The 26,627-nt window shown below is 40.1% G+C and overlaps 1 protein-coding gene across 5 annotated transcripts in view; it reads right to left on the bottom strand.

The window, feature by feature from the left end:
* Window positions 1-26,627, bottom strand: part of LOC118878334 (uncharacterized) — a 45,100-nt gene that overhangs the window by 13,976 nt on the left and 4,497 nt on the right. For 3 of the 5 annotated variants that reach the window (XM_070997530.1, XM_070997529.1, XM_065867981.2), the window contains exon 2: window positions 20,920-21,285. The exons of 1 other annotated variant lie outside the window; for it this stretch is intronic. In XM_070997530.1, the coding sequence (XP_070853631.1) occupies window positions 20,920-20,980 (61 nt within the window). In that variant the 5' untranslated portion in view covers window positions 20,981-21,285. Of the gene's footprint in view, window positions 1-12,654; window positions 12,837-20,919; window positions 21,286-26,627 lie in introns of those variants that run through there. One more of the 5 variants, XR_005014855.3, reaches the window with a different exon arrangement.

The following is a 26,627-nucleotide window of genomic DNA, read 5'->3' as shown; positions in this document are numbered from 1 at the left end:
AAAAGGCGACCGAAAAGGAGAGCAAAAGAGGAGAGCAAACGAATCAGAAGAACGCAAGTACATAAGATGTACATATATGTGCACACACTCACACACACATGCAAATCGACTGTCCTGCGCAGCAGCAGATACACACACACATATGTACATACATGCACATAGGCAGAGACACAGACAGAGATAGCAAGCATCCGAAATGAGAGCAGGCTGCTGTGGTTGGCTCACACACACACCAACACACATAAACAAATCTCAACGAAGGAGGCACCACCCCCACACCACCCCACCTCCTGCCCACCCCATCAAATAATAGCAACAAAAACCTGTGAAAACGAAAGCACGCAGCAGCAGCGTGAGAGCGCGAGAGAGAGAGAAGGAGCGTCGGAGAGCAAAGCGCACACACGAACGAAAAACGAAGCTTAAGCCTCTGCCGACGTCGCTGCCGGCGTCGACTGCGCCCAATTGCCAGGCGGCAATTTATCAGCAAAGATGTGGCTGCTGCTGCGGCCGTCGCCGTCGACGTCGGCAGCGCTCTCTCGCTGTGTATCTATGTGAGCGCACGCCGGTCATGGAGTATCTGTGTGAGGCAGATAGACTCTGTGCGTGCGTGTGTGTGTGTGTGTCTGCCGTGCTGCTGCGCTCTCTCATTACAATTACACCTGAGTTTTTGTTGCTGCTGCTGTTTGGTTTTTCTTCTTCGGCCGCCAAGTCGTTGACGTCGCTGCCGGCGTCGCAGTCGCTACTTCAATTGAATTGTAATGAGCGTCGGGCGGCGGGTGGCGACTCTTCTTCTTTCCCCTCCTTCTAGGGATGCACTTGGCGAAAAAATTGCAGGCATTACAAGGGAACATCTAATTTATTGAGAAATTTATCTATGAAATTGTTATGATTTTATTGAATAAAGAATATGCATACAGATTCATTTTTGAGTCTGTTCTGCTTCTCCTCCTCTTTTCTACCATATCAGGAATGGTTTTATAAAACATATTCAAATAAATGAAAGAATAGTTTATTTTTTAAAAGTATTTACAAATATTTTTAATGATATTTTCATCATAAATATTTTAGGTAGTGTGTTCATGTAAAATAATTTATTTAAAGAATTTATATTTAACATTATATTTTCGGTAATAAATACAAATAATTTTTTTTGCAGTGCACTTCTTCTGAACTTCCCTTTCGACCACTTTTCTTGTCGCTGGTTGTTGGAAAATTTGTTAAATTTTCGTCGCCAGCTTTACGGGTTTTTACATTTTGTCGTTTGTTGTTGTTGTGTCTTGCCGCTTACTCCGCCCCTTTGCCCCCTCTCCCTCCGGCCCACCCCCTTTTTCCATCTTGCACACCTCTTCTTGGCCCTCTTCTTCCTCTTTCCTCGGCTTTCTGTTGCTTACTGTTAATGCGTTTTACGTTTTTATTTCCATCGCTTTTTCGCAGTTGCCGTGTTGTTGTTGTTTTTGTCTCCATCTGGCTCTATCTTCAACTCTAATTTGTTTAAATTGTTTTTTAATTAACTGTCAGTGACATTTTCTTTTCATTGTTTTTTGTGTTGTGCTTTTGGCTTTGTGGCTTTGCTGTTTTGGTTCTGGCCATAATAAAGCTGTTAAGGGAAAGCGACTACTTTTGGTAGTAACTGGAAATCGGAATTGGGTTGCAAATCTGACGAAAAAAGTAATGAAAATAATGTCGTAGAGTAATGCTGCAATGTTTTTTGTTTTTGGAAAAAAGTTTGATATTACTAGAAATAACTTTACTGTAATTATAGAAATGTATCTATAAGATACATTTATTATATAATAATTTTAAGTTTTCACAGAAACATTTTCTTAGCTTCCATATTTCTGCAAGGTTTTATGTTTTTGAAAAAAGTTTGATACCACTAGAAATATCTTTACTATATCTATAGAAATGTATCTATAAGATACATTTGTTATTTATTTGTTTTCATTTTTATACGGAATCATTGCCATAACTTTTATATTTCTCACATCATTTCTTTAAATGGACCCTAAACTTTACGAGCATAGTTCATTCTGTTCTATTTTTGGCTAGACCAAATATGACCCAATAATGGTCATAAATAATGCCAGATATTTTCGTCTAACTTCTGAAGAATGTCCCTGCCACTCCCACTCCCCACTCTCCCCCAATTTTCTTATCGCGGCTACAAGATTGAACTGACCGCCTATCTAATCGTATTTGTGGCCGGATTTTCCCACCTTCCGCCCCAAAGCCCACTTCCTTACCCCAATTCCTCCTTCTCTATAAAGATTATTAGCGAAGCTGGAACGGAAAGTAATATATCTGGGGGAGGGGGTTTCCTGTGCCATTTCTCATAAGGTGTCACCTGTATTCCCGTTATTGATGATCGCACAAAAATAGTTTGTTTATCGAATTTCGAAAGCTTAGTTCTGGGTATACTACTTGTATACCCACAGATTCTCAGGAAAACAGACTCAAAATAGTATGGGGACAGCGGCCACAGGCGTGATACAGTGATATATCAGCCAAATGATCCTCAGATTATTATATCTAACTGGAATATAATTGTTTCCCAGAAAGATCTTGTCATATTTTAACATCGATTTCGAAAGTGTGATAATATTTTCCCTTAAAAACTTTTAAGGTAGTCTTTTTAAGCTTATAGATACCATACCCATATAATAGTCAGTTGCATCGCAGTGGCCACTGTAGCTAATCAATGGGTTCTTGGCTGATAGCTGATAGCCACTATCAGTCTGTTGGCGTATTAGCATAAGTAGTCCTAATCTTGGCCAGCTCTCTATTGAGATTTTGGCCAGTCAAGGCCAGTGGCTATCTTGTTGGGCGGAATTCGAGCGATTTCCTAGATGATTGCACCCACAGCAACGCCGGAGGTACCAAATCCGGACTCGGACACGTCCCATTCGAATGGTTCGCCTTTATGTAAGTGGTTCGGTTCAGGGTACAGGAAGACGTGTTCAAATTCAGTTTGCCCGATGACGAAACCCCATTTTTTTATATATCAGCCCCTTCTCCCCCAATGGCATGCTGCATGTCTTCATTATCGTTTATTGAATACAAGTATGCTTATAGAGTATATATATATATGTACAAAAAGAAAAAAGGGGGCTTGAGAAGGGGGGTGTTCTACAGAGAGACAAAGGTAATCCCTGAGTATTGCACGCGTTGCCGATAAGCGATCGAATTGTAAACTCACTCAATGCAATCAGGCCATTATATTGTATCTGTATCTGTATCTCTGGCTGTACCTATATCTGTTTCTGTTCCATCCGGCACTGGTACTGTATGTAATGCATGTGTACACATGTATCTGTATCGCACGGCATGTGCAAAATATTTCACGGCTTGACACCTTCTTCGGTTTCTGGTTACGCTTGCAGCCTCATGGCGCCACTCGTAATTAGAACGCCCCAATAAAAGTAATCCCCAGTCCCAGTACCATCCCCCCATCCCCACTTCTGTCTGGCTTTGACCCATTCAGTAATAATTACCCAATTTCTGCAGTTCAGTTTCACTCTATCAACGTCTACGTGTGCCCGGCTGGATTTCTTTTCGTTTTTCAAATTTGCTCGCATAATAGCGAACGAAACGAAACGTTCCCAAGCTCCCCTGAGTTTCGTCTTCAAGTTCCCAGGTTCTCCCTGTTTTTTATTTATTTATTCTTTTTTTTTGCTCACATAAGAGCAAGAATTTTCTTTATGACAATTCATTTGTTCATTGGGAATCTTTTGGCTTGCATAATGGCGAAATAATGTCTCCCCGACTTCTGAATTCTGACTCAGCTCAGCGCAACATGGGGGAAACAAAAGAGCCAGAAAGATAGCGAGAAAGTAATGGCAAATCGGCAGGAACTTGGGAACCAGAAACCGCGGGGGCTATAATGTTTTTTGCAAAAATATATCAAAAATTGAACGTTTTCAGTTTTTAATGCCAATGGAATTAAACTAAAAGCTCAACGAGGTATGGCATTCTTCAATCTGACGAATATTTTTGTTACAGCAGCCAAAAAACTGAATTTTTACGGTGAAAAAATGGGTTTCTGATTTTGGTCAAAAATACGATATTCACAATTTAGTCAAAAATACGATTTTTCTTTCCAGTTTTTCGATCGTAGTTTAGCCAAATGAAGGCGTACAGCTAAATGACCGACTGTTTTGAACAGCTTGCTAGCTGTGCTAAGGATTCCAATCATTTTTAGGAAAATTTATTTTTTGACCCATTTTCGCATTTTTTGCAGGGGGTGCATCGTGATTTTTTGAAAAAAATGTCAAAAATTAAAATTTTCCAGTTTTGAATGCCAATGGATTGGAAATTAAACTACGAGTTCAACGAGGTATGACATTCTTCGATCTGACGAATATTTTTGTTACAGCAGCCAAAAAACTGAATTTTTATGGCGAAAAAATGGGCTTCAGATTTTTATCAAAAACACGATATTCACATTTTAGTCAAAAATACGATTTTTCTTTCCAGTTTTTCGATCGTAGTTTAGCCAAATGAAGGCGTACAGCTAAAAGACCGACTGTTTTGAACAGCTTGCTAGCTGTGCTAAGGATTCCAATCATTTTTAGGAAAATTTATTTTTTGACCCATTTTTGCATTTTTTGCAGGGGGATTTTTGAAAAAAATGTCAAAAATTAAAATTTTCCAGTTTTGAATGCCAATGGATTGGAAATTAAACTACGAGTTCAACGAGGTATGGCATTCATCGATCTGACGAATATTTTTGTTACAGCAGCCAAAAAACTGAATTTTTATGGCGAAAAAATGGGTTTCTGATTTTTATCAAAAACACGAAATTCACATTTTAGTCAAAAATACGATTTTTCTTTCCAGTTTTTCAATCGTAGTTTAGCCAAATGAAGGCGTACAGCTAAAAGACCGACTGTTTTGAACAGCTTGCTAGCTGTGCTAAGGATTCCAATCATTTTTAGGAAAATTTATTTTTTGACCCATTTTCGCATTTTTTGCAGGGGGTGCATCGTGATTTTTTGAAAAAAATGTCAAAAATTAAAATTTTCCAGGTTTGAATGCCAATGGATTGGAAATTAAACAACGAGTTCAACGAGGTATGGCATTCATCGATCTGACGAATATTTTTGTTACAGCAGCCAAAAAACTGAATTTTTATGGCGAAAAAATGGGTTTCTGATTTTTATCAAAAACACGAAATTCACATTTTAGTCAAAAATACGATTTTTCTTTCCAGTTTTTCGATGGTAGTTTAGCCAAATGAAGGCGTACAGCTACAAGACCGACTGTTTTGAACAGCTTGCTAGCTGTGCTAAGGATTCCAATCATTTTTAGGAAAATTTATTTTTTGACCCATTTTCGCATTTTTTGCAGGGGGTGCATCGTGATTTTTTGAAAAAAATGTCAAAAATTAAAATTTTCCAGGTTTGAATGCCAATGGATTGGAAATTAAACAACGAGTTCAACGAGGTATGGCATTCATCGATCTGACGAATATTTTTGTTACAGCAGCCAAAAAACTACATTTTTTAAGGTGAAAAAATGGGTTTCTGATTTTGGTCAAAAATACGATATTCACAATTTAGTCAAAAATACGATTTTTCTTTCCAGTTTTTCGATCGTAGTTTAGCCAAATGAAGGCGTACAGCTAAAAGACCGACTGTTTTGAACAGCTTGCTAGCTGTGCTAAGGATTCCAATCATTTTTAGGAAAATTTATTTTTTGACCCATTTTCGCATTTTTTGCAGGGGGTGCATCGTGATTTTTTGAAAAAAATGTCAAAAATTAAAATTTTCCAGTTTTGAATGCCAATGGATTGGAAATTAAACTACGAGTTCAACGAGGTATGACATTCTTCGATCTGACGAATATTTTTGTTACAGCAGCCAAAAAACTGAATTTTTATGGCGAAAAAATGGGCTTCAGATTTTTATCAAAAACACGATATTCACATTTTAGTCAAAAATACGATTTTTCTTTCCAGTTTTTCGATCGTAGTTTAGCCAAATGAAGGCGTACAGCTAAAAGACCGACTGTTTTGAACAGCTTGCTAGCTGTGCTAAGGATTCCAATCATTTTTAGGAAAATTTATTTTTTGACCCATTTTCGCATTTTTTGCAGGGGGTGCATCGTGATTTTTTGAAAAAAATGTCAAAAATTAAAATTTTCCAGGTTTGAATGCCAATGGATTGGAAATTAAACAACGAGTTCAACGAGGTATGGCATTCATCGATCTGACGAATATTTTTGTTACAGCAGCCAAAAAACTGAATTTTTATGGCGAAAAAATGGGTTTCTGATTTTTATCAAAAACACGAAATTCACATTTTAGTCAAAAATACGATTTTTCTTTCCAGTTTTTCGATGGTAGTTTAGCCAAATGAAGGCGTACAGCTACAAGACCGACTGTTTTGAACAGCTTGCTAGCTGTGCTAAGGATTCCAATCATTTTTCGGAAAATTTATTTTTTGACCCATTTTCGCATTTTTTGCAGGGGGTGCATCGTGATTTTTTGAAAAAAATGTCAAAAATTAAAATTTTCCAGGTTTGAATGCCAATGGATTGGAAATTAAACAACGAGTTCAACGAGGTATGGCATTCATCGATCTGACGAATATTTTTGTTACAGCAGCCAAAAAACTACATTTTTTAAGGTGAAAAAATGGGTTTCTGATTTTGGTCAAAAATACGATATTCACAATTTAGTCAAAAATACGATTTTTCTTTCCAGTTTTTCGATCGTAGTTTAGCCAAATGAAGGCGTACAGCTAAAAGACCGACTGTTTTGAACAGCTTGCTAGCTGTGCTAAGGATTCCAATCATTTTTAGGAAAATTTATTTTTTGACCCATTTTCGCATTTTTTGCAGGTGCATCGTGATTTTTTGAAAAAAATGTCAAAAATTAAAATTTTCCAGTTTTGAATGCCAATGGATTGGAAATTAAACTACGAGTTCAACGAGGTATGGCATTCATCGATCTGACGAATATTTTTGTTACAGCAGCCAAAAAACGGAATTTTTATGGCGAAAAATGGGTTTCTGATTTTGGTCAAAAATACAAAATTCACATTTTAGTCAAAAATACGATTTTTCTTTCCAGTTTTTCGATCGTAGTTTAGCCAAATGAAGGCGTACAGCTAAAAGACCGACTGTTTTGAACAGCTTGCTAGCTGTGCTAACGATTCCAATCATTTTTAGGAAAATTTATTTTTTGACCCATTTTCGCATTTTTTGCAGGGGGTGCATCGTGATTTTTTGAAAAAATGTCAAAAATTAAAATTTTCCAGGTTTGAATGCCAATGGATTGGAAATTAAACAACGAGTTCAACGAGGTATGGCATTCATCGATCTGACGAATATTTTTGTTACAGCAGCCAAAAAACTGAATTTTTATGGCGAAAAAATGGGTTTCTGATTTTGGTCAAAAATACAAAATTCACATTTTAGTCAAAAATACGATTTTTCTTTCCAGTTTTTCGATCGTAGTCTAGCCAAATGAAGGCTACAGCTAAAAGACCGACTGTTTTGAACAGCTTGCTAGCTGTGCTAACGATTCCAATCATTTTTAGGAAAATTTATTTTTTGATCCATTTTTGCATTTCGCACAGGGTGCATAGAATCCTGTGTCCTTTTTGTGAATTCTACTAGATCCTCTTATTCCCCAGGGTTTCCTTGCAACCTTTGCTGTTTTATGTCACTGCTTAGAAGCTCACTTTCAATTCTTGCCGCTTTGCCATTTTCCAGGTTCTTTTTGCTTTTGTCATTGCCCGTGTGTCTCCCTTTTATCGCCGACTTTTCCTTCGATCGTGTTTTCGTTTTCATTTTCCTTCGCTGGCTGCCTAATTTCCATCAAGAAGTAATTACGTTGCTGCTCATTAATTTCGTGATCGCATGCCATGTGAAATTGGACGTGCGGAAGAGTCGAGAAGAGTCGCCTTCAAGGGGGTGAGTCTTCGTCTTCTCAGTCTTCAGCTAGCACACCTGTCCACAATTCTTGGCTAGAGAAGAATGGGTGCATTTGGCCAACAGAAGACAGCTGCCTTGGTCTTAGCTCGTGACCCGCTCTTCGGGGGATGCAATTCCAATATTTTCATGTATTTCTTGTTAAATGCTCAATTTCAGTTGCAGTTGAGCGGCAATTTAGACCATGCCCATTCATCGGTTAGACCGCCACCCACAATCAATGTCAATCAACGTCAATCAGAGCCCATAACCGATTGGTGGGCGGAGGGGGCGTGGCCGGGTCCAAAGCGTTGAACGTTTAGCACGACCCGCAACTTTCGCAAAGACTCGGAAAAGAAAGTTTAGGCCATCTCATCCACACAGAGAAGAAAAAACAAAACAAAAAATTGATTCCATATTTTATGTTTATATGCAAAAAACTGAATCAAATGTAGGATTACGGAATGTCATCAAAGATCTTAGCGACAATTTTAAGGTATTTGAGTTGAAAGCAAACCGGTAATACTTTTCCTCTGTGCAGCTAAGATTTATGAGAAGCGCGTAGAGGGGCTCTCGTGCAACGGTCAGTTCACAGATTTTAGGGTGACCAGCGTCGCCCAGCCGAGGGTAATCATTACAGGTCCTAACCGCTGCAGATCGAAACTGCACTCGAAGATCTGTTCGGATATATGTTGATACGTAGATATAGAGCATGGCAAGGGGGATGACGTGGGGGAGGGAGTGTGGTGAGGGCGAAACCAGAACAGAACCAAAGACAATGGCAGACTGCAGACCTTGAAACAGTTCAAAAACGTAAACGGTTCAGTGATCATTGATGTAAAAGCTAAAAACAGAGCAAACGGTTGCCAAGAGAGCAGCAAAGCCGAAACGAAAACGAAACAGAGTCAGAAGTCGGAGTTTTGGACCTATGGTCGGAGTCAGAGTCAGAAGATAATGACTGCCAGAGAAGAACGCGGCCGCACAACATCCGTCATCTGGGCACGTCAAAAGCGGCTGTCTGGGGATGAGCCCGCTGCTCATGGGGGCTCTTAGCTCTTGGCTCTTGGCTTTCTGTTCTTGGATCTCAACTCTCGACCGAGAAAAACAATATAGCGACTGAATCCGTATCTGGAGCTGGCGTGCGCTCTGATCTGCCTGACTGCCCCGCCTGGCATCGTTTGGAATCGCTTGGAATCGCCCGTCGAGCGGTCTTGGCCCGGTCAAAAAATCGTTCAGCCGTTGAGTTGGTTCCGATCTGTGAAAAGCATATTTTGACATGGCCAATGGAACTTCTTTTCAATACAAGCATCATCATTAGCTTCGCCTAAAGTTCTTAGGAACTGTGGTATTGGGGAAAGCTGATATTGTATTAAAAATATAACTAGGGCTTGGCAGATAACTCAAGAGGCATTCTATTTATTTTCATCATCATGATAGTCATGATTTTAAAAATATTAAATGTTATATGTCCCAACATGATAATCAATAATGAGTTTTATATAATATAGATTTATATACATCTAGATCTATAAAAGTATCGTTTATAATATAGGAGTACAAGAATACGGCCCAACCAAGTATAGCTACAACTTTAAATTGTTTACCAAATATTCTTACTATAGTATTGACTTGAGCTAGTATCTTTGCTTTTTTTTATATCTATAAGAAATGAGTTTTCTGTGTATGAACTTTGCCTTGGGGATGCAGTCGCAGTCGCAATCGCAGTCCCTTCAAGATCAAAGCCACCATTGTCGTCTGGCTGTGGGTTTCGGGTTTGTGATGGGGATGGGTATGGGTTATGGGTTCGGCTGTGGGTTGGGTCTGTCTCGGGGGTCTGGGTCTGGGTCTTGGTCTTGGTCTGGGCACTTTCTGGGCTCTCCAGCGCTGGGCCTCGATCCCCCCTCCCTGCGACTGCTGACGTCGTCGGCCCCTTCAGGTTGTCGTCGTTTGTGTGTTGCTGTGCTGTGTTGCCGGTAATGATCTTTAACCAAGCGTAACGTTCGCTTTCAGTGCGTCTACATCTGCGCCGTCACCATCATGAGGATGATCAACAGCAGCAGCAACATCAGCATTATGATCATCATCTTGCAGCCATTTCTTCGGACTTCGGGACGGACTGAAAGACAGACGACTGGAGTTGAGTTGAGCTGAGTTGAGTCGGGTTGCTCCACCCGCTTCGCTTCCGTTGTGGCTCGAATTTAAATGGCAGCGAGAAAACACAAAATACAACCATGCATATATAGACCATACAGAGATGAAGATTCAGATACCCATCTGTATTGTATCTGTGTATCTGTATCTGTGGCTGGTGCATTTTGAATGCACCATTAATGATCGGACGGGCAGCGAGTGCGCAGAAGATCTTATAAAAGGGGAGTTAAGTATCTTGACTTTGTATGGTGACTCAGAACTAGGAACCCTTTACAAAATGCATGATTAAGTTGAAGTTTTCTTCGTGTCTTAAGTATTCCAAATGGAAGCTGTACTTTCGATCTGGTTTATATTTTATGTATAATACCTTAGAATACTAAGTACGCCAAATGGAATCTGTACTCCGTATCTAATTTCTATATGCAAGCTATCGATCATAGATATAGAAACTTTAAATTTACTATTTAATAATACATTATAGTGGTTAAATATAAATGTATTCAATATGAAACCATTATAAACTTTTAAAGACGGCATTCTTTATCTTTCTTTACATAAAGACCCTACATTTTCCCAAGTTAACTTCTTTTCTGATCACTTTGCTGTACATATTTGACTGCCTCGATTCGCCATAAATCTTCTCGGCGAAAACAAAACACCCGCTTGTGATCCACGGAAACTGCTCTACCCAAGCAGATTTAGCCAGAACCCAACCTTGCGATGATCCCATGTTCTGGCCATGGCCGAAACCATGAGATGAGTGTGAAAAAGGGGGGCGCGAAGGAGGAGAAGTGGCTCAAAAATCGTAGGAAGCGAAGCAGACAGCCAGCAATTTCGCAGAAAATTTTAACAAACCCAGAGACGTACACACATGTATACGGTATACAATATATGGCAGTTATAGATACAGATACAGATACAAGGCTATGGTCACGGATACAGATGCGGATACCAAAATGCTAATGCGCCCGGTTTTTTTTTATCTGCCCTCCACCTTCATTTGGGGAGATGACCATAAAACTTTGGGCCCATGCATCGTTGACTGGACCAAGACAGGGGCGTGGGCGAGAAAGGGGGGCTCAAAGCAGTCGAGGGGGGCGGAGGGCGGTGGTTTGGTTGCAAGTTTGCCGTCCGAGTGGCGTGTGAAAAATGCCAAGTGGCTTTAAGTGTGTGCTGCCGCCAGTGGCTTCTGCAAAATTGATTTTCTCTGCCTTGGCGGATATTTTTGTATCTCCATCCGAAAACTCTGCAAGTCCAGATACACAGCGATATTTAATTTAAATTTGTATTTTTATAATAAGGATGTTTTACAGAATGGTATTATATACCGAAAAATATGCATGAATTATAGACAACTTGGCTTTTTAAAAATGTTAGGCTGCCAAATACTGTTATTTATATATTTTCTTTAATACAAAAATCCGTACCATACAAAAATTTCGAACTTTCTCCCAAAATATAATAAGTTAAAGTCAAAAATAAAGCAATACTATTGTTATATTATTGATACATAAATAAAACAGGCTATTTTATATCCCATATAAACCAGTTAAGATGCTCAATACATAATACATCAAAAATTTAATCGTATCATACCAATACCAAATTATTGGTCTGGCATCAGAGATTTGTATATATATAACACCATTTTCTCGGCGGCCCCAGATAAAGATGGTGATGCAGAGAGAGAGGGAGACCGCAGGAGAGTGGGGTCTATAAATAGCACCCTGACTTGATATGGCCACACGAGTATCTATAGATGTAGGCGTTGAAATCTCGGCGGCAGCAAATAAACAAGCAGCTCGTCGAGATCAACACCATTGTCGTGATCTGCGCACAGCCACCGTTGGGACACAGATACAGATACAGATACAGATACAGAAACACATTCACGAACACACATACAGATACATGCAGCACAAAGTATCTGGCAGATACGAGTTCGTCTGCCTTCGGGCTCCCCATGTATAGTGTTGGATGGTATAGTTTGGTATATCTGTATACCCTATGCTGTGTGTGCCGCGTTCACCCATAAGTGCTTCATTAATCTCTGTCAGCGAGGTGGTCTTCCCCCTCCGGATTCCCCATCCCAAGCGAATGATTTTTCGTTTCTCTGGGTCTCTTTTCAGTTTTTTTTCTTCCATTTCTCTTCATGTATCTGTATCTTCGAGTCGAGATCGCACTGTGGTTAGCTTTGATGGCTGCCCAGCTTAGCATTGATTTTGCCTCTTGGGTTTTTGGTTCCCCGACTTCATCTTGTTGTCTTTGATTTGTCGACTTGGGATTGGTGGAATGGAATCGTGGAATCGATGGGAGCATTGAACCAGGGCGGCGTGTGGAATAACAAATGGATGTGGCTCATGAAAAGGGACTCTTTATTTGGTCTACCTAATAATGGAGAAATGTAACTTAGTTATTTACTCATGGATGTTCTTAGTTCTGATATTATTATTTTCTTATTTTATATTAGCACCTCATGTTAAAATCTTCTAATTACCTATTCCATGTACGTCATATTGTCACGTACGTCATATTTAAAATATTGATCTTTGGAAATGCCATTTTAAATCGAACCTATTAAACCATTTCTTTTTTCAGAATGGAAACGCAGAGATCTGACATTATAAGCTGGGCATTTCCAACATCCTCATATGTTTTATACCCCCTGATAAAGGGGGTGCTTCGTCACAATCGAGTGGGCAGACAACCAAGACGACGTCACATGCGTGTGTACATACGTTCGTACCTCCAGCAGATCGCGTGCCTCGTGGCTAAAACATCCAGAAAAAAAGAGAAAATCAATAGCCAAAAAAGCGAATGTTCCTGGTGGTAGGTGGCAAAAGGTAGTGGTAACTACTAGCTGGCCACTGGGAACTGGAAACTGCCGGCAGATGCTGTCCCGCTTCATCCGCTCACCACCAGCAAGGACACACCCATGATCCTACACTGAGGAAAACAGTCCTAGAATGTTTTGGAATTTAAAAACAGTTTAGTGTTAATACTTCTTGTTAAAGTATTATAACAATATATTTACCTAAAATTTAAGAGATCTTTATTTTCTGTTGGAAACTAGGGTCTTTAACTTAAAAGGAATGACTGGAGTTTAAGTTGCTTCAATGATTTACCTTACCAGGTAATTCCCAGTAGATATTTATTTTTGCTAATTTGTCATAAGAATGTTTAATAAATGTTTCCCAGTGTATCTGAAAGGGAGTGCAGCAGTCCAGTGTCAATGACACACCTTCGGCGAACAAGGAAACGTCTTTGGGGAAGTCGGAACCAGCGACCATGAATAATCCCCGAAAAAATGTTCTCGCTGTTGTGCGAATAGTTAAGCTCCCCTGATGCTCCTCCTCTTTCCTCTTTCCCTTACCTTCATATCCACACTCCATTAACTGGTTTTTTCTTGCAAAATTTTCACCCGAAACGGTATTACCCTATAGCAAAACTTCATTTCCCTTATAACTTATTCAAACTTCTCAATTTTTCTTTCAAGATTCTTTACTATATTATAGGTTATAGTATTTTAGTTCGTATCATAACAAATAATACAACTCTTAATTGATTGTTAAACGTATTGCTAATCGAAAGTACACATCAATGTAAGCACTTTATCATTTTGTTCTTATCTAACTATCCAATGGCTATTATATGACATTTTGACGTAATTATATTTACTTTTTAATGATTTCTGTTTTTAGCTGTTCCATATTCGTTTAAGTAAGTATATGTCATATACAAATCTAAGTTCAATTCAAGATCAAGTGAAGAAGTACACTATGAAATCAAGGGACTCCCTATAACTTTTCTTCAAGGGGTACTAGTGAAGTTGTCAGTTCTCACGCGAGATGGAGCTATATGTACCTGCAGGGCAGAACCTATAGATCCCAGTACTCGGGCTACCCCAAAAACCCCCAACTGCTCTTCAACCGAGGCCAGCTTTTTGATGTCTGCATCGGGTTTCATGTCCAGGCAATGCCAACTAATGACGAAGCCAGTGACGAGTCGCCATCATCAGTGGGTAATTACCATCGCAGGTGGGTGGAAATGTCCCAGAGTGGGTGGGAATACATATAACATGGACATATAGCGGGGACATGGACAGGTAGCCGCTGCCTGGACATGGCATGCTCATTAGGCAAATCCTTGGAGAGCCCTATCGAGTGTGCGGGGGATATAATAAAAAAAGGGAAGGCGAATAAAACACCGATGGGGTTGTATTGTCACTGTCATTGCCAGCGGATGAGTAATGTAACCCCTCATTTAGACCCACCTCCTCCACCCTGCTCTAGAAATGGAGAAAAACTGTGGAGCCAATCCGCAAAAGCTTGACTTGATTTACATCCTTGGACTGGCATTCGAGCGGGGTGACAACCCTGGAACCCCTGCAAATGGGTGGTGCAATATGCCTGGTGCTTTCCGATGGCTAAACAACATGACCCAAAAATGCAAGCGTCACTGGGAAATTTATTACGTGACCCAAGAATATTTTCTGTGCTGAAAATGCAAATTAGCAAGTTGGCCAAAGAGGATGCAGTCTATTAAATCAGATATGAGATTAGAGATATATGGATATTTTTAAAAAATATTTAGAAAATTTTTTAATAAGTAAAGACATGCTTCAAAAGAATATTGCTAATGCTAACAATATTTTATAACAACATATGATACCAAATTCCTTTTCATATTGATTTATTTATTTTAGGAGATATTTTGTTACCAGAAATACTGCGCCCAACTAGGAAATATAGATAAATCATCGCACACAATTTTCTCTATAAACTTGTATTTTCCTTAACTCAAAATTTATGGAAATCAAGACTGCTGAAAGGAAACTATTTCAGTTTGTTCTGAAAGTTAGCTTTTTGGGGCAGGGGCCCTAAGCCCGAGTCCTTGCCTCTAGCCATCTACGGTTGCCATCTTGACAAGACCTCAAGACGGGGTCCGCAGCCCGGAGTTGGCCCAAAGCCATTGGACACATCAATGGGGTGGAGGAAAATCCATCGTGGCCGGGGGGGTTAGCAACGTATGTGGGGTGTCTCTATGCGACAATTTCCTGTTTTCCAAAGTTTCCACTCGACGATGGCGGAAAACACAGTGAAAAAAGAAAACCAGGGGGGGGGGGGAGAGGGAAAGGAAAAACAAAAAAGAGGATAAAGGCAGCAGCAGCGGTGGCTGAAAGTTACAGCAGCGATAAATTCGAGGGAAATGTATCTGACGATTGTCCCTCTCACCCGGATGGGCGGCAGGGGGTGGTGGTTATCCACCCATTACGCCCATTCCAGCCAGGATGACCCCCGACCCTGCGGTTGGCGTGCGGCGCAGGCAAAAAAGTAGCTTTTTGTTGGCTGCTTTTTGCATACGAAATGCGAGCTGTAAATTGTATCTGTGCGCTACTTAGATACACCAATGCGAGGCGCACGGGGGTGGCACACTCAACCACTCTGCCACCCAACCTCCCAACCGCCCAACCACCCATCACCACCCCATTTGTAAGTGTGTTTTCGGTGGTTTCGTTTGCCCGCAATTGGTTGCCGCAGCAACGTTGATTTAATAGATTTTTCCGTTTCAGCTGGAAATGTATTTTGCAGATACGACAGAACGACAACGAGGACAACGGCAGAGGACGTAGGCCATAGGGGTTGCTAAAAGCACCCCAGGACCACCAAACCACCCACCATCTAACCCACCACCACCCACAACCACCCTGCATCCCTCGCAAAATCATCAGATTTTTGGTTGGATTGCTGTGATTTGCTGATTGCCTCTGCTTTACTTATATATTTTCATTATATACCTATATTTGCTTTGGGGTTGTTTGAGCTTAATGCTCATCTGGCATATCTCAGTTCGGAAAATGGCGATAGAGGGTGGAAAATGCGTAGGCTAATCAAAAGCTTAGCAGATTTCGCCATTTTCTCGATATTTTCTAGTAAATTCCGTATATTATCATGTTATATAAGGTGGCTTAAAAAATAGGTTCTATTTTTTAGAAATTGGATTTATTTTTAAGAAATTCCAAGAGAATTTCTAGTTAAGAAAATTTATTCTTAAATATTTTTAAGAAATCTATTAAGTAAAATGTATTTAAAAACAGTAGATCTTCAAGCAAACCCCAATATCTTTAGAAATACGTGAGCACTGCCAGCAAGCTAATCTGAAATGTATTAACTTTTCGTTTTTTTTTGCAATCTATATTTAATCTCAGCCAGAGACGATGACTAAGCGGTCGAAAGAACTGCCGACTCAGAAAACGAGAAACCTCTGGACAGTGTCGGGAAAAGAGCAACCATTTCGGAGGGGGTAGGCCAGGGGTGAAGGGGTCGCCGAAGGGCAGGAGGGGAGGACAACCCCCAAAGCCAAAAGCCAGGCCAAGAACGTAGAACCGAGAGCCAAGAACCCAGGGCCGTTGGGCATCCGAGGCGAGCAGCAGGACAAAAGGCCCACGTCAGCCGCATGTCACTCGAGGCAAACGGAACCAAACCAAACCAAACCGAACTGAAACTGAACAGAAAACAAAAGCAGAGTATGGAGAGTTGGTATGATATGGGGGGTAGAAGTATACAATACCCTGGGATCCTTAAAAACTTTGCAATAAATCGGGTTATTAGAATTTGGTTATAATAAACTGAAGTAAGAATATAGATTCACATTTTAGTTATGCTAATATGAAGTAAAAATATGGATTCATACTGGGTATACCAAATAAAATACTTATAATATTCTCCTTTTATTAATATTTCACATGATAAAACTTATGATTTTTAATGTAATATATTTCTTATCTTTTATATCCAATTATTTATTGTAAGACCCTTAACTTATCCCGAAGTCCTATATCACATAACCTTTATCGATAATCAAACTACTCTCACTTATAGGGAATGCAGAGAGCCAAAAGAATTTCAGATTCATGGCTTTGCTTGTGTTTTCTGTTGGTTCATTTCCGTTTTACCCACACATCCAAATCTTTGAATGTGTGTATATAGAGGGGGATGTACAGGAAGAGTGAGCAGGAGAGGGAGGAGCAGCAGGAGGACCATCCACATCCAAGAAAGTTGAGCCAAACTAAAAAAAAAAACGAAAAAAAAACCGAAATGCGACGTCTGCCTGCGTTTCACCCTCCGACAATCTGCAGTCTGTCATTAATTTTACCTGCCACCCTCGCTGCGACTCACCTGTGCACCACCCCCTGTACCACCCCCTGTGAAAAGCCCTCCCCCACCCCCTTTTATTTCCTCCACCTGGCACGCAGCGGGGCCTTCAGTTAGTCAGCCTTGTCAGCTCGTCAGTTTCAGGTTCCATCCACATCCACATCCACATCACAACAACAACGCAGCCACCCCCCCACTTTTTCAAACACCACCACCCAACCACCGACCCCTCCCCCTTTTTTCATCCCTCTTTTTATACATGTGTGTGTGCTTGTGTGTGTGTGTGTGGCACCCTGACAGGTGAATTATTTCCCTCTGGGGGCATTTCTAATTGGATTTTCCCTCGGTTCTAAGAAAAAATCTATGGAAAAGAATTTTTGTTTCTATTTCAGTTGTGCTGATGTTGTTTCTTTTTTTCATTTTCATGTGGCTGTGGCGACCTTCCGCAGAAAGCCACCCCCTCGGCGAAAGCCCACCCCCTCCCAGTAGAAGAAAAAATAAAAGTAGAGGGCTACACTACACGGAAAATTCAATTTGAGATATTTAAAAAAAATATTAACTTGACACTAATAGGCTAAAAATTCAATAAAATATTACAATATCCATGTTGATTGTCTTAAAAAATACTTTTAAATTTATTGGTATTTTAAAAAATTGTAGAAACATATGTTGTGTTTGCTTAAAAATATATTTGTTCTATTAAAGATAGAAGAAAGAAGATATGATTTTTTTTTATAATTTGCTTAAATGGTACAACTAAAAAATTGAATTTGAAATTGTATATTGATCCATGATGAAAATATCAAGTATTCTTAAGAAATAGAACGCCGTGTTATTCTTTCTGTGTAGAAAGAGAGGAGCCATCCAACCGCCCACACGCAGCAGCTCAGCCACTACCCTCTGTGTGACCTCTGCCCACCTGTGCAACCACCCCTCAACCGCCCACCACCCACCACCCACCTGGTTTCTGCCACCCATTCGGGGATGATGACGTCGTCGGTCTTCGCGTCGCATTCGTTGTTCCTCGCGCTTCACTTGGCCTGTTGTTGTTGTGTGTTGCCTTGGCCGATTCTTCGGTGGTACATAGAATCCGCATTTATATACTACCCACATATATACATATATTTACGATATAGATGTGGTATGTGGCCATGTCGTCGTGCGAGCTGCCTCATGGCAAAAGTTCCTCTGAATTTCTGATGTTGCTCTGATAAATACTTCACTGCGCCATTCTCGGTAGCTCCCTCTCTTTTGCTCACTATTCCCCTCTCGCTTGCTCTCCTTTTGGTTTGTGTGTGCTTGTGGATGGATGTATGTATATCCTCTTGGAAAATCGGAGGGGGGAGATTTGGCCCACCCATCAATGCCAAGCACTTTGCAGCATTATGTGGCAACAACAACCAAAACAACAAGAAGGACAGCAGCAGAGAAAATCAATATGGATGGACAAAGAATGTATATATACAAGGCTATATATGTACCCATATAGCCAGCAGACCCAACGGGGCACACTTTCGAGATGAAAGAATCATAAATTTTATAATTTTTTAAGCTATTAATTAAAATAGGTAGTTAAACAATTAACTATTTGAGGTATACCACTTTGAAATCGGTACACATCTAACGAAGTTATAGTATAGTATAGCATATTTAGAGGTATTCCCGTTTGTAATCAAGATATACAAAATTTCAGCCTTGAGCTATTTCTGCAAACATCGAAGTTTCGAGAAAAGCAGAAAGCCTCTTTAAGAATTGCAATATCCCTTGAAATCGGTACTGAGAAAATTGAATACTAGGAATACTGTTAAAGATAAAGGAACTTTTTAAAAAAGTCTGCCCGAATCACCTGTAATTAGAACCCTAAACTGCATGAGTAATACACTTAATCAAATATCTATCTGGTTTATACGATGCTTTGGCACTAGATCGACGTCCATGGTGAGTCACGGTGAGATTCGAACGATCCTCCATTCGATCGCATTGGGAAATGTGTAAGCACACTGGTGAATGTTTGTGAGTTTCTGTGTGAGCTTATAGAAAAGTCGTATCAGCTCGACGATAAGCAGCCACATCTGTTAAGCAAGTCCCCGTGACTGAACCAGAAACAGGCAGTCAGCAGTCGGCAATTGATCTATCTATATAGCCCTCAGAATTCTTTACCATATCTAGAGCAGAGTCAAAGACGCAGAAGCTAAAGTGAGCTCAGGTGAGGTGTAGTTTTTTCAGTTCTTTTTTTTATTTTATGGGCCAGGCACCGTAGGAAAACACGATTCCCACCCGATTTCGATTATCGAATAGAGTCGAGTTCGTATTACTTACAGACTTTCCGACTGTAAGACTCGGTACCAAGTGGAGAACTTGATGCTACCACTTGAAACTTGAGAAGAGCTAGGGAGAGATAGGGGCTATATAATAACAGGGGGTTTCCAGTTTGAGATGATAAATAAATAGGATTTCCTTAAAAATAATAAAGTGCTCAAGTTCTGATAGGGTCAGATATATTTATGGCAAATATATTGAGTATATATTAAAATATTTTAATAACTGAACTACTTTTCTGCATGATTTCGGTAATAATCTTTTTTTTATGGTGTCATAGGGACCTTGAGTTATAGCCTACGAGTGATGAGGTGGTGCACTCTGCGAGACACGCGGCTACTAAGCTCATCCGACTGATTGGCGTCGCCAGTCGAAGTCGATGCCATATTCTCAGTCCCATTCCCATTCCCATTCCCAATGCCCATTCCATTATTATTTTCATTCCGAGGCGCCGATAGCGCTGGCTGCAATTTCCAGTTAATTGCATTTCGTTGCCGACGTTGCGACGATAGTTGTAAAATATTTGTGTATAGATTTGGGTTTCTTCGTGAAGAGGCGCCAGATTATGGGCCCCATAAGGAAGAACCTTGTGCGTTTATGTAAACATTGCAAATCAATCGAACTATCTGCCACTTGTGGGGCTCTGCCTTTGGCTCCCCTCTTCCGTTTACCTCTAATAACATTCGAGATACAGCCCAGTTCCGTCTTTCAGCTGCGGTCAGTGGGATAAGGAACAGATGCCGGATTGTTCAGGTTAAAATTTGTTTATTTTTTCATTCCCAGAAGCTGTGTAATCAGGCCGGAGAAGTACCCACAAATTTGCGGTTGCTCCATCTGGTCACCGACTTGATAAAAGTAAATATGCGGCCCGAAAAAAAAACGAAGTCACATCAAGAAACAGTAAGTGGATGCCACAGTAGTACTTGCGATAAGAAAAACGGGTGCAAATGGAAAGTCATTTTGGATACACAAGACTTTCGTTTAAATAAACATGGATTGACAGAAGATTAGTATTTAAAACAAAGTATTTAATAATATAGTTATGGAAAATATGATTACCATGTAAGAGGTTAGTCTAAGATAAATATTGATATTTATACCAAACTTTTCTTATTATATCGATACGATAGGGATTTTACAATGTTGACCTTCTTCTATCAAAACTACTATGTGTTTACAAAAAAATCTAGAAAAATGTAAACAAGTAATTCTTGAAAAACCACAAAAGATAACCCTAACCCCCAAATCATCCGCAAAGAGTGTCACTCGAGTGGCTTTTTCAAACAGATTCCCTTGCGGTTGACCATTTTGCATGGGACATGCTAACGAGCCGGCAATCTGCATTATAATTACGAGCATGATAATAATAATATACACATACCTTGGTCGGGGTAACTCGGAGGCCCCAAATCGCACCGATAAGATTGAAAATTTGCGGTCATCTATCTGCCATGTCCAAGTTCCATGGGAACTGGAAACGAAGTTTAACAAATCGGAAAGTTCTTGAAACCGAGACGATTCCAGGAATTTATTGCGCTTCTACACTTTTCATTATCCATGAGTGGGCAGAAATCAAGACAGTCAGTTAATTTAATTACGTGGATGCATGGCGATCATTGATCTATATAAGAAATGCGAGGCATCAGCGAAATCCAAACGCGAAGCGGTAAGCCAAGACGCAGTTATGATATGTTGAGGTAAATGTACATGGGATTACCGTCTCAGCAGCTTTTAGGGATCTGAATGTCTGAGAACAGAAAACAAATAAAAATTGATATCAAAAATAATATATTATGAGTCCCTAAGGTCTAAAAAGATCATAGATAACTGTTTGTTTTTATTGAGGAATCTTAAGAAATACTACGATTTGATTAGTTATGGTCATAAATAATTTTTTAAAAGATATTTCCTCCCCTGCTTTTTAAGACCCATTATTCTCAGTGCAGCGATGCACTTCGAAAGCCATTGACCTGCGTTTAGACTCAACACAAGGTAAACAAATCATCGCCGGGAGAATCGACCATTCTGGATTTCTGGAGTTACGAAAGCACGTGTCTGGCAAGTGCTCTTTGGTATATGGTATATGGCATATAGTATCTGGTATCTTGCTGTCATTAATCATGCATCCACGTCTGACCCACCTGTCGCCCTATTGATCAATCCCCCTTCACAGGTACACATATATATAGATGTATACCCGTCCGATCTCTGATTTCACTATGTGCACTTTGCAATTCAATGATTCTGATGTCTCATCCAACAAAGACAGAGACGAATACGAAGAAGACCAACATCTCCCCAGCCACGATTATATGATTTCGATATGTTTTTTTATACTCTTCTGTATTTCATATTTTATTTAAATCGCAGTGGCCTGATTTTTATCTTGGCAATGCACTTTTTTGGTACTCGAATTCTATGCGGACTTCGATGATGGGTTTTTTGGTGGGCTTCTCGTATTACCGCCGAACCCGAAAAAGGGGCTGATATTTTGGATGGTTGGGTTCGGTTGGGTTTTGACTTCCACTTGAGTGAGCGCTTTTTTCTGTATTTGACTGTGGCGAAATTCGCTGATTCTGTGCAAAAGTCGATTGGGTTTGTAGATAGGTGCATATATATGCGCGCTTTGATATACACAGAATGAAATCATTGCCACACAGATTAAGTTAGGTGAGGTTGCTGGGGAGCTTTCTCAAGGGTTCTTAAAAACCTGGCCACGAAAGTTGATAAGCAAATTTCGATACTTCAGCCTAAATCGTCTGGGTATCTAAAACATTTATGGCACTCAATGTTTATCAATCCAAGGAAAGGGTAATCAATGTCTGACCTATAAAAATGGTTGGTCATTTCACAAGTTTGTAGTCGAATAACTATAATGACTGCTGTTGTTTGTCATTTCCCATGAGAATAGGATTTAAAATTAAAAGATTACAAAACATGAATGAGGAACCTTCTAATCTTAATCTAAGTAAATTTCTTTAGGTTTTATGACTCGTTTTGCAGGTTATTTTGGCAAATTAGTATCCAATTTGCTGCCGATTAAATATAGAAAAAGTCGTATATTGATAAAAATCACTATGAGGTGCAAAGATCTCGGCAGTTTAGTGATTTAGGGCCAGGCACGATGAGTTTATCGTTCCGTTCTGGTTTCCCCCTCTAACTTTGGGTTAGTCACTTCGCATTGGGTGAACTTCGAACGCTTTTGCCATATATTTATCACATGAGACGGCCATAAACCGAGGGGCAAAATGATAAAAAAAAGCTACGTTGATATAACTTCTCCTTCTGGCGTTTTTTTTTGTTGGGCTTTTCTTTGTAAATTTTCGAGTGTCCCACGAGTTTGGGATCTTTTTAAGGGGGTGGGTGTGTCGGTTGCTGGGCGATTGGGCGGCATTATTCATGGCGCCTAAACAGCTTTGGGCAAACACCTCCCCGAGCCCACGAATCCCTCAATTATAATGAGCCACTTGAGCTTCCAGAGAACCCAGGCAGCAAGAACCCAGAAACGACGAAGGTTCCTCAATGACAGCGTTTGTTCATCGGGGCCAGACGCACAGATACACCCAAAAGTACGCCCCATTACAGATACAGATACGGAATATGTATGGATACGTATACATAGGTATATGAGCTAGGGCGACCCACATCGTTTGGCCATTTTCTTATTTACCCTTATCGAAGGCGACGCCAGATTTTCAACGTTTGATAAATGGGGGCGCGCACATTACGAACCTGGGATTTGGTTGGGAGGCAACATATATGTATATATACAAACATATGCACAAAGTACATATGTATAGAGAGGCGTATTTGAATGAAGTCGGGTGAGATAAAGAAGAGAGAAGCCTATCATCCACCGTCAGGGAGAAAGTATCTCAACGCTACCTATTCCCCATTGGAAACCCCCTTAGTTTTCGGTCCGAATCCCCATCTCAGATACTCTTTCCCGGATACACAACTTGCATTCCACTTCAAATATTGACTATGCACTCCACAGATTCTGTCCTGATTGTTGATGTTTTTCTGCCCACAAATACTTCAGGAATAGAGGATACTTAGAGATACTTCTTGAAAAGGTACTTTACTAAACGCAGAACTTAACTAAGAATGTAGAGATGCATTAACTAAGTCAAATATAGGAAATAGATTTTTATAGTATTACAAAATTGGTTTAATCTTCAGCTTACACCACATTCATATGTATTTTTTAAGATTTAAGGACTATGATATGGCACCCTATAACATGATATACCATTTGTCTGCTCATGACCTCAGATCATAGTATTACTCAATATTTTCCATAGAAAGCCGAAAAGGGAGTTCCAAGTGGCTCTTGACTATCCCCCTAACTGTCGTTTATCTGGATTTTCGATGATAACTATATAGACGTTTCGGGCGGGATCCACCGACGACCTTCTGTCGATACCTGAAATGAAGGCACTCGGCGCGTCATCCGAAATTTTCCCCCAGTATTTTAGTATTTCTCCATAACATATAACCCTCGATCGGTTTACATTCATGACTTGGCATCGTTGTCATCGCAAACAGAAAACTTTGAGACTTCTAAGCCCGAAAGCCGACAGCTCGTTTGGCTTTATGGCTAGACAACAGCAACGGGAGAGAGTCGAGGAAATAGAGTAGAAAATAAAAAAATATATGGAGCAAATGGCATTACAAGTTATCGGTGCAAGTTACAAACCCTCAAAGTTATTGGCAAACAGCGAGAGACCCCGAAACGCTTCCCCTTGAAAACGAACAGAGATAGAGTGGGCTCTACAGATAGATATAGATACTACTGCTTTCCGAACGCCTTAGTCCCCCCTTGTCTGTCGATCCGAAGTTGGGAGGACTGAAGACTACGCGCCCGGCGACACGATTCTTCCCACAGACCTTCGATTCTGATCCGAAGAAATCGATGACGATTTTCCAATTCCACTCCTCTCTCGCCCACTGATAAGATAGTTTGTTTTGAATGATGATGTGCTGGTTGTCATATGTCCCCCGCCCTCGAAAAGCTTTTTGGGGGATTTGTCGGGGCATTAGATAATATCTGCATTGGAAGTGGGTCTGTCGACGGGGTTCCGAAGCGGGTTGCCAACTGCGTAACGTGCTTCCTCTAAAAGAAATAGGGTTATATTTATTTGCGCACCGAAATTGCTCACAACCTGATGTCATTGAAATGAAAACCAACAATTGATTTGGTAAACCGACAATGATCGAATAATATCACTATTTTTGTGGATGTTGTGAGGAATGAAAGAAAGGCACTCATCTTTTGTACGCCTATATTTGTTCAGCTTTTACTTTTCTTTAGAATCTTAGCCTAAAATCTATTGAATGTTGAATGTTGAATTGAAAAAATAAACACATCATCATATTTCGCCACAATATTTGATATCAGAACTTGAGAGGGGTTTTTGTTTGATTGTAACACAGTATAAACTAGACACCACAGTGATATTATGTTTTTTGCTTACCCATCAAAACAATTGTGTGTTAAATCTCCTGAGATGTTAGTGACACCTCGATAGGGGTGAGTTCTTCGAACTGAGTGCTTCCCCCAAGGTTTCCCCACCGAAACTTAATTCTCGAAGAGAACCCATTGATTGATCTTTGCACTTTTCCGCCTCCGAACGTCAGCCTCGGACATCTCAAAGTTCGGTGAGAAGGAAACCGATAAGCGGCCATTTTGGGGTATTATTTTTTGGCTGCTCTCTTATCGCCATGGAATTTCAAATGATTTTTCTCATTAATACCCAGAACAAAAATTCAATTAAAGCACCTGCGATGGACGTGGCTTATCAAGCAGCCGCCCACAGGCCCCAAAAAACAACCAGCTCTCTGGCGGCGCAGGGAGATATAACTATGTACGAGCGATTGTAGAGTTGCTTGTTCTATTTTGGGGCCTTTTTGTTGGACACTCTGCGTTGACGAAATCTGTGGCACCTTCGGCGCGACTCTATCTAAAAACCCAAGCCGTTCATTGGGTCAGATGATTGATATAGAATTTCTGGTGATTACTTCCATTTGGCGTTTCTCAATCGGAATCAGGCAGCAAGTGCTAAAAAAATATACACACACATCTATATATCATTTTGAAGATAAAAACCTGAAAGCCGGAAAAACACGAGAGAGAAAAAGATTGGAGTGGCATAGGAAATAAAAAATTATATAAAATCATGGTCATCAGAAAGCCATATAATACTTTTTAGGTTGGGTACAAATAGTAAAGAATAAATATTAAACAAAGTCAAGTTTATTCGATTACTAGGATTTTTGAACATGATATTCAGATAAATAAAATACAACGATTTGAAAAGTTTAAGGTCTGTATGTATGTCTATATGATCAAGAATAAATATATTCTATAAGGCCAGAAGCATTTATTGGATGATACTAATCCAATTTTCCATAACCTTTAAAGGATTTTAAAACAAAACATAAAAGTTAAGAATGGTATTCTACCTTAATAAATTATATTTCTTTCTGTGAAGTGGGACTGTCAGCGTAGCTTTATCTCCCCAACTGCTAATGAGTTGTGAGCTAATGAGGATGATTACGGGGGAGCACAAATCATCTGTGGCCAACACCCACACGAAGTTGTGAAAATAAGCCCAACGATAAGGGAGTGTGAGGTGTGCAAATACCTTGCTTACTCGAAACACCGAACCACCGTCTCCACCGTCCCCTCAACCGAAAACACACCTTTTGCACCACCTACGCATCCACATCCGCATCTACATCCGCGTTATCAGCGGGACAGGCGGCGCCTTTGTAGTCTTCAGTGGGTGGTGATGGGGCCGAAATAACTGGCTCAGATATCACACTGCACAAAAGGGGATTTACGCATAGGGTTTATGATCCAAAAAAGAAGAGAGAAGATAGTGTGGTTAAGATGGTGTCATAAACATTAGATCTAGAATGGATCTTTAAGGAAACTATTATATCTTTATACTATCTTATTGCCAAAAGTTCCGAACTTTGTATTTTCGTCTTAAATCTCCATGAAATCTTCAATAGTTTTTTAAGATCTTGTTATAAACATCTAACTAAAACATTTTTAACTCTTTTCAGAGGGATGTTAACTTT

The sequence above is a fragment of the Drosophila suzukii genome, chromosome X (assembly GCF_043229965.1).
Source record: "Drosophila suzukii chromosome X, CBGP_Dsuzu_IsoJpt1.0, whole genome shotgun sequence".
Classification (NCBI taxonomy): Eukaryota; Metazoa; Arthropoda; class Insecta; order Diptera; family Drosophilidae; genus Drosophila; species Drosophila suzukii.
This window is presented reverse-complemented; position numbering and strand designations above follow the sequence as displayed.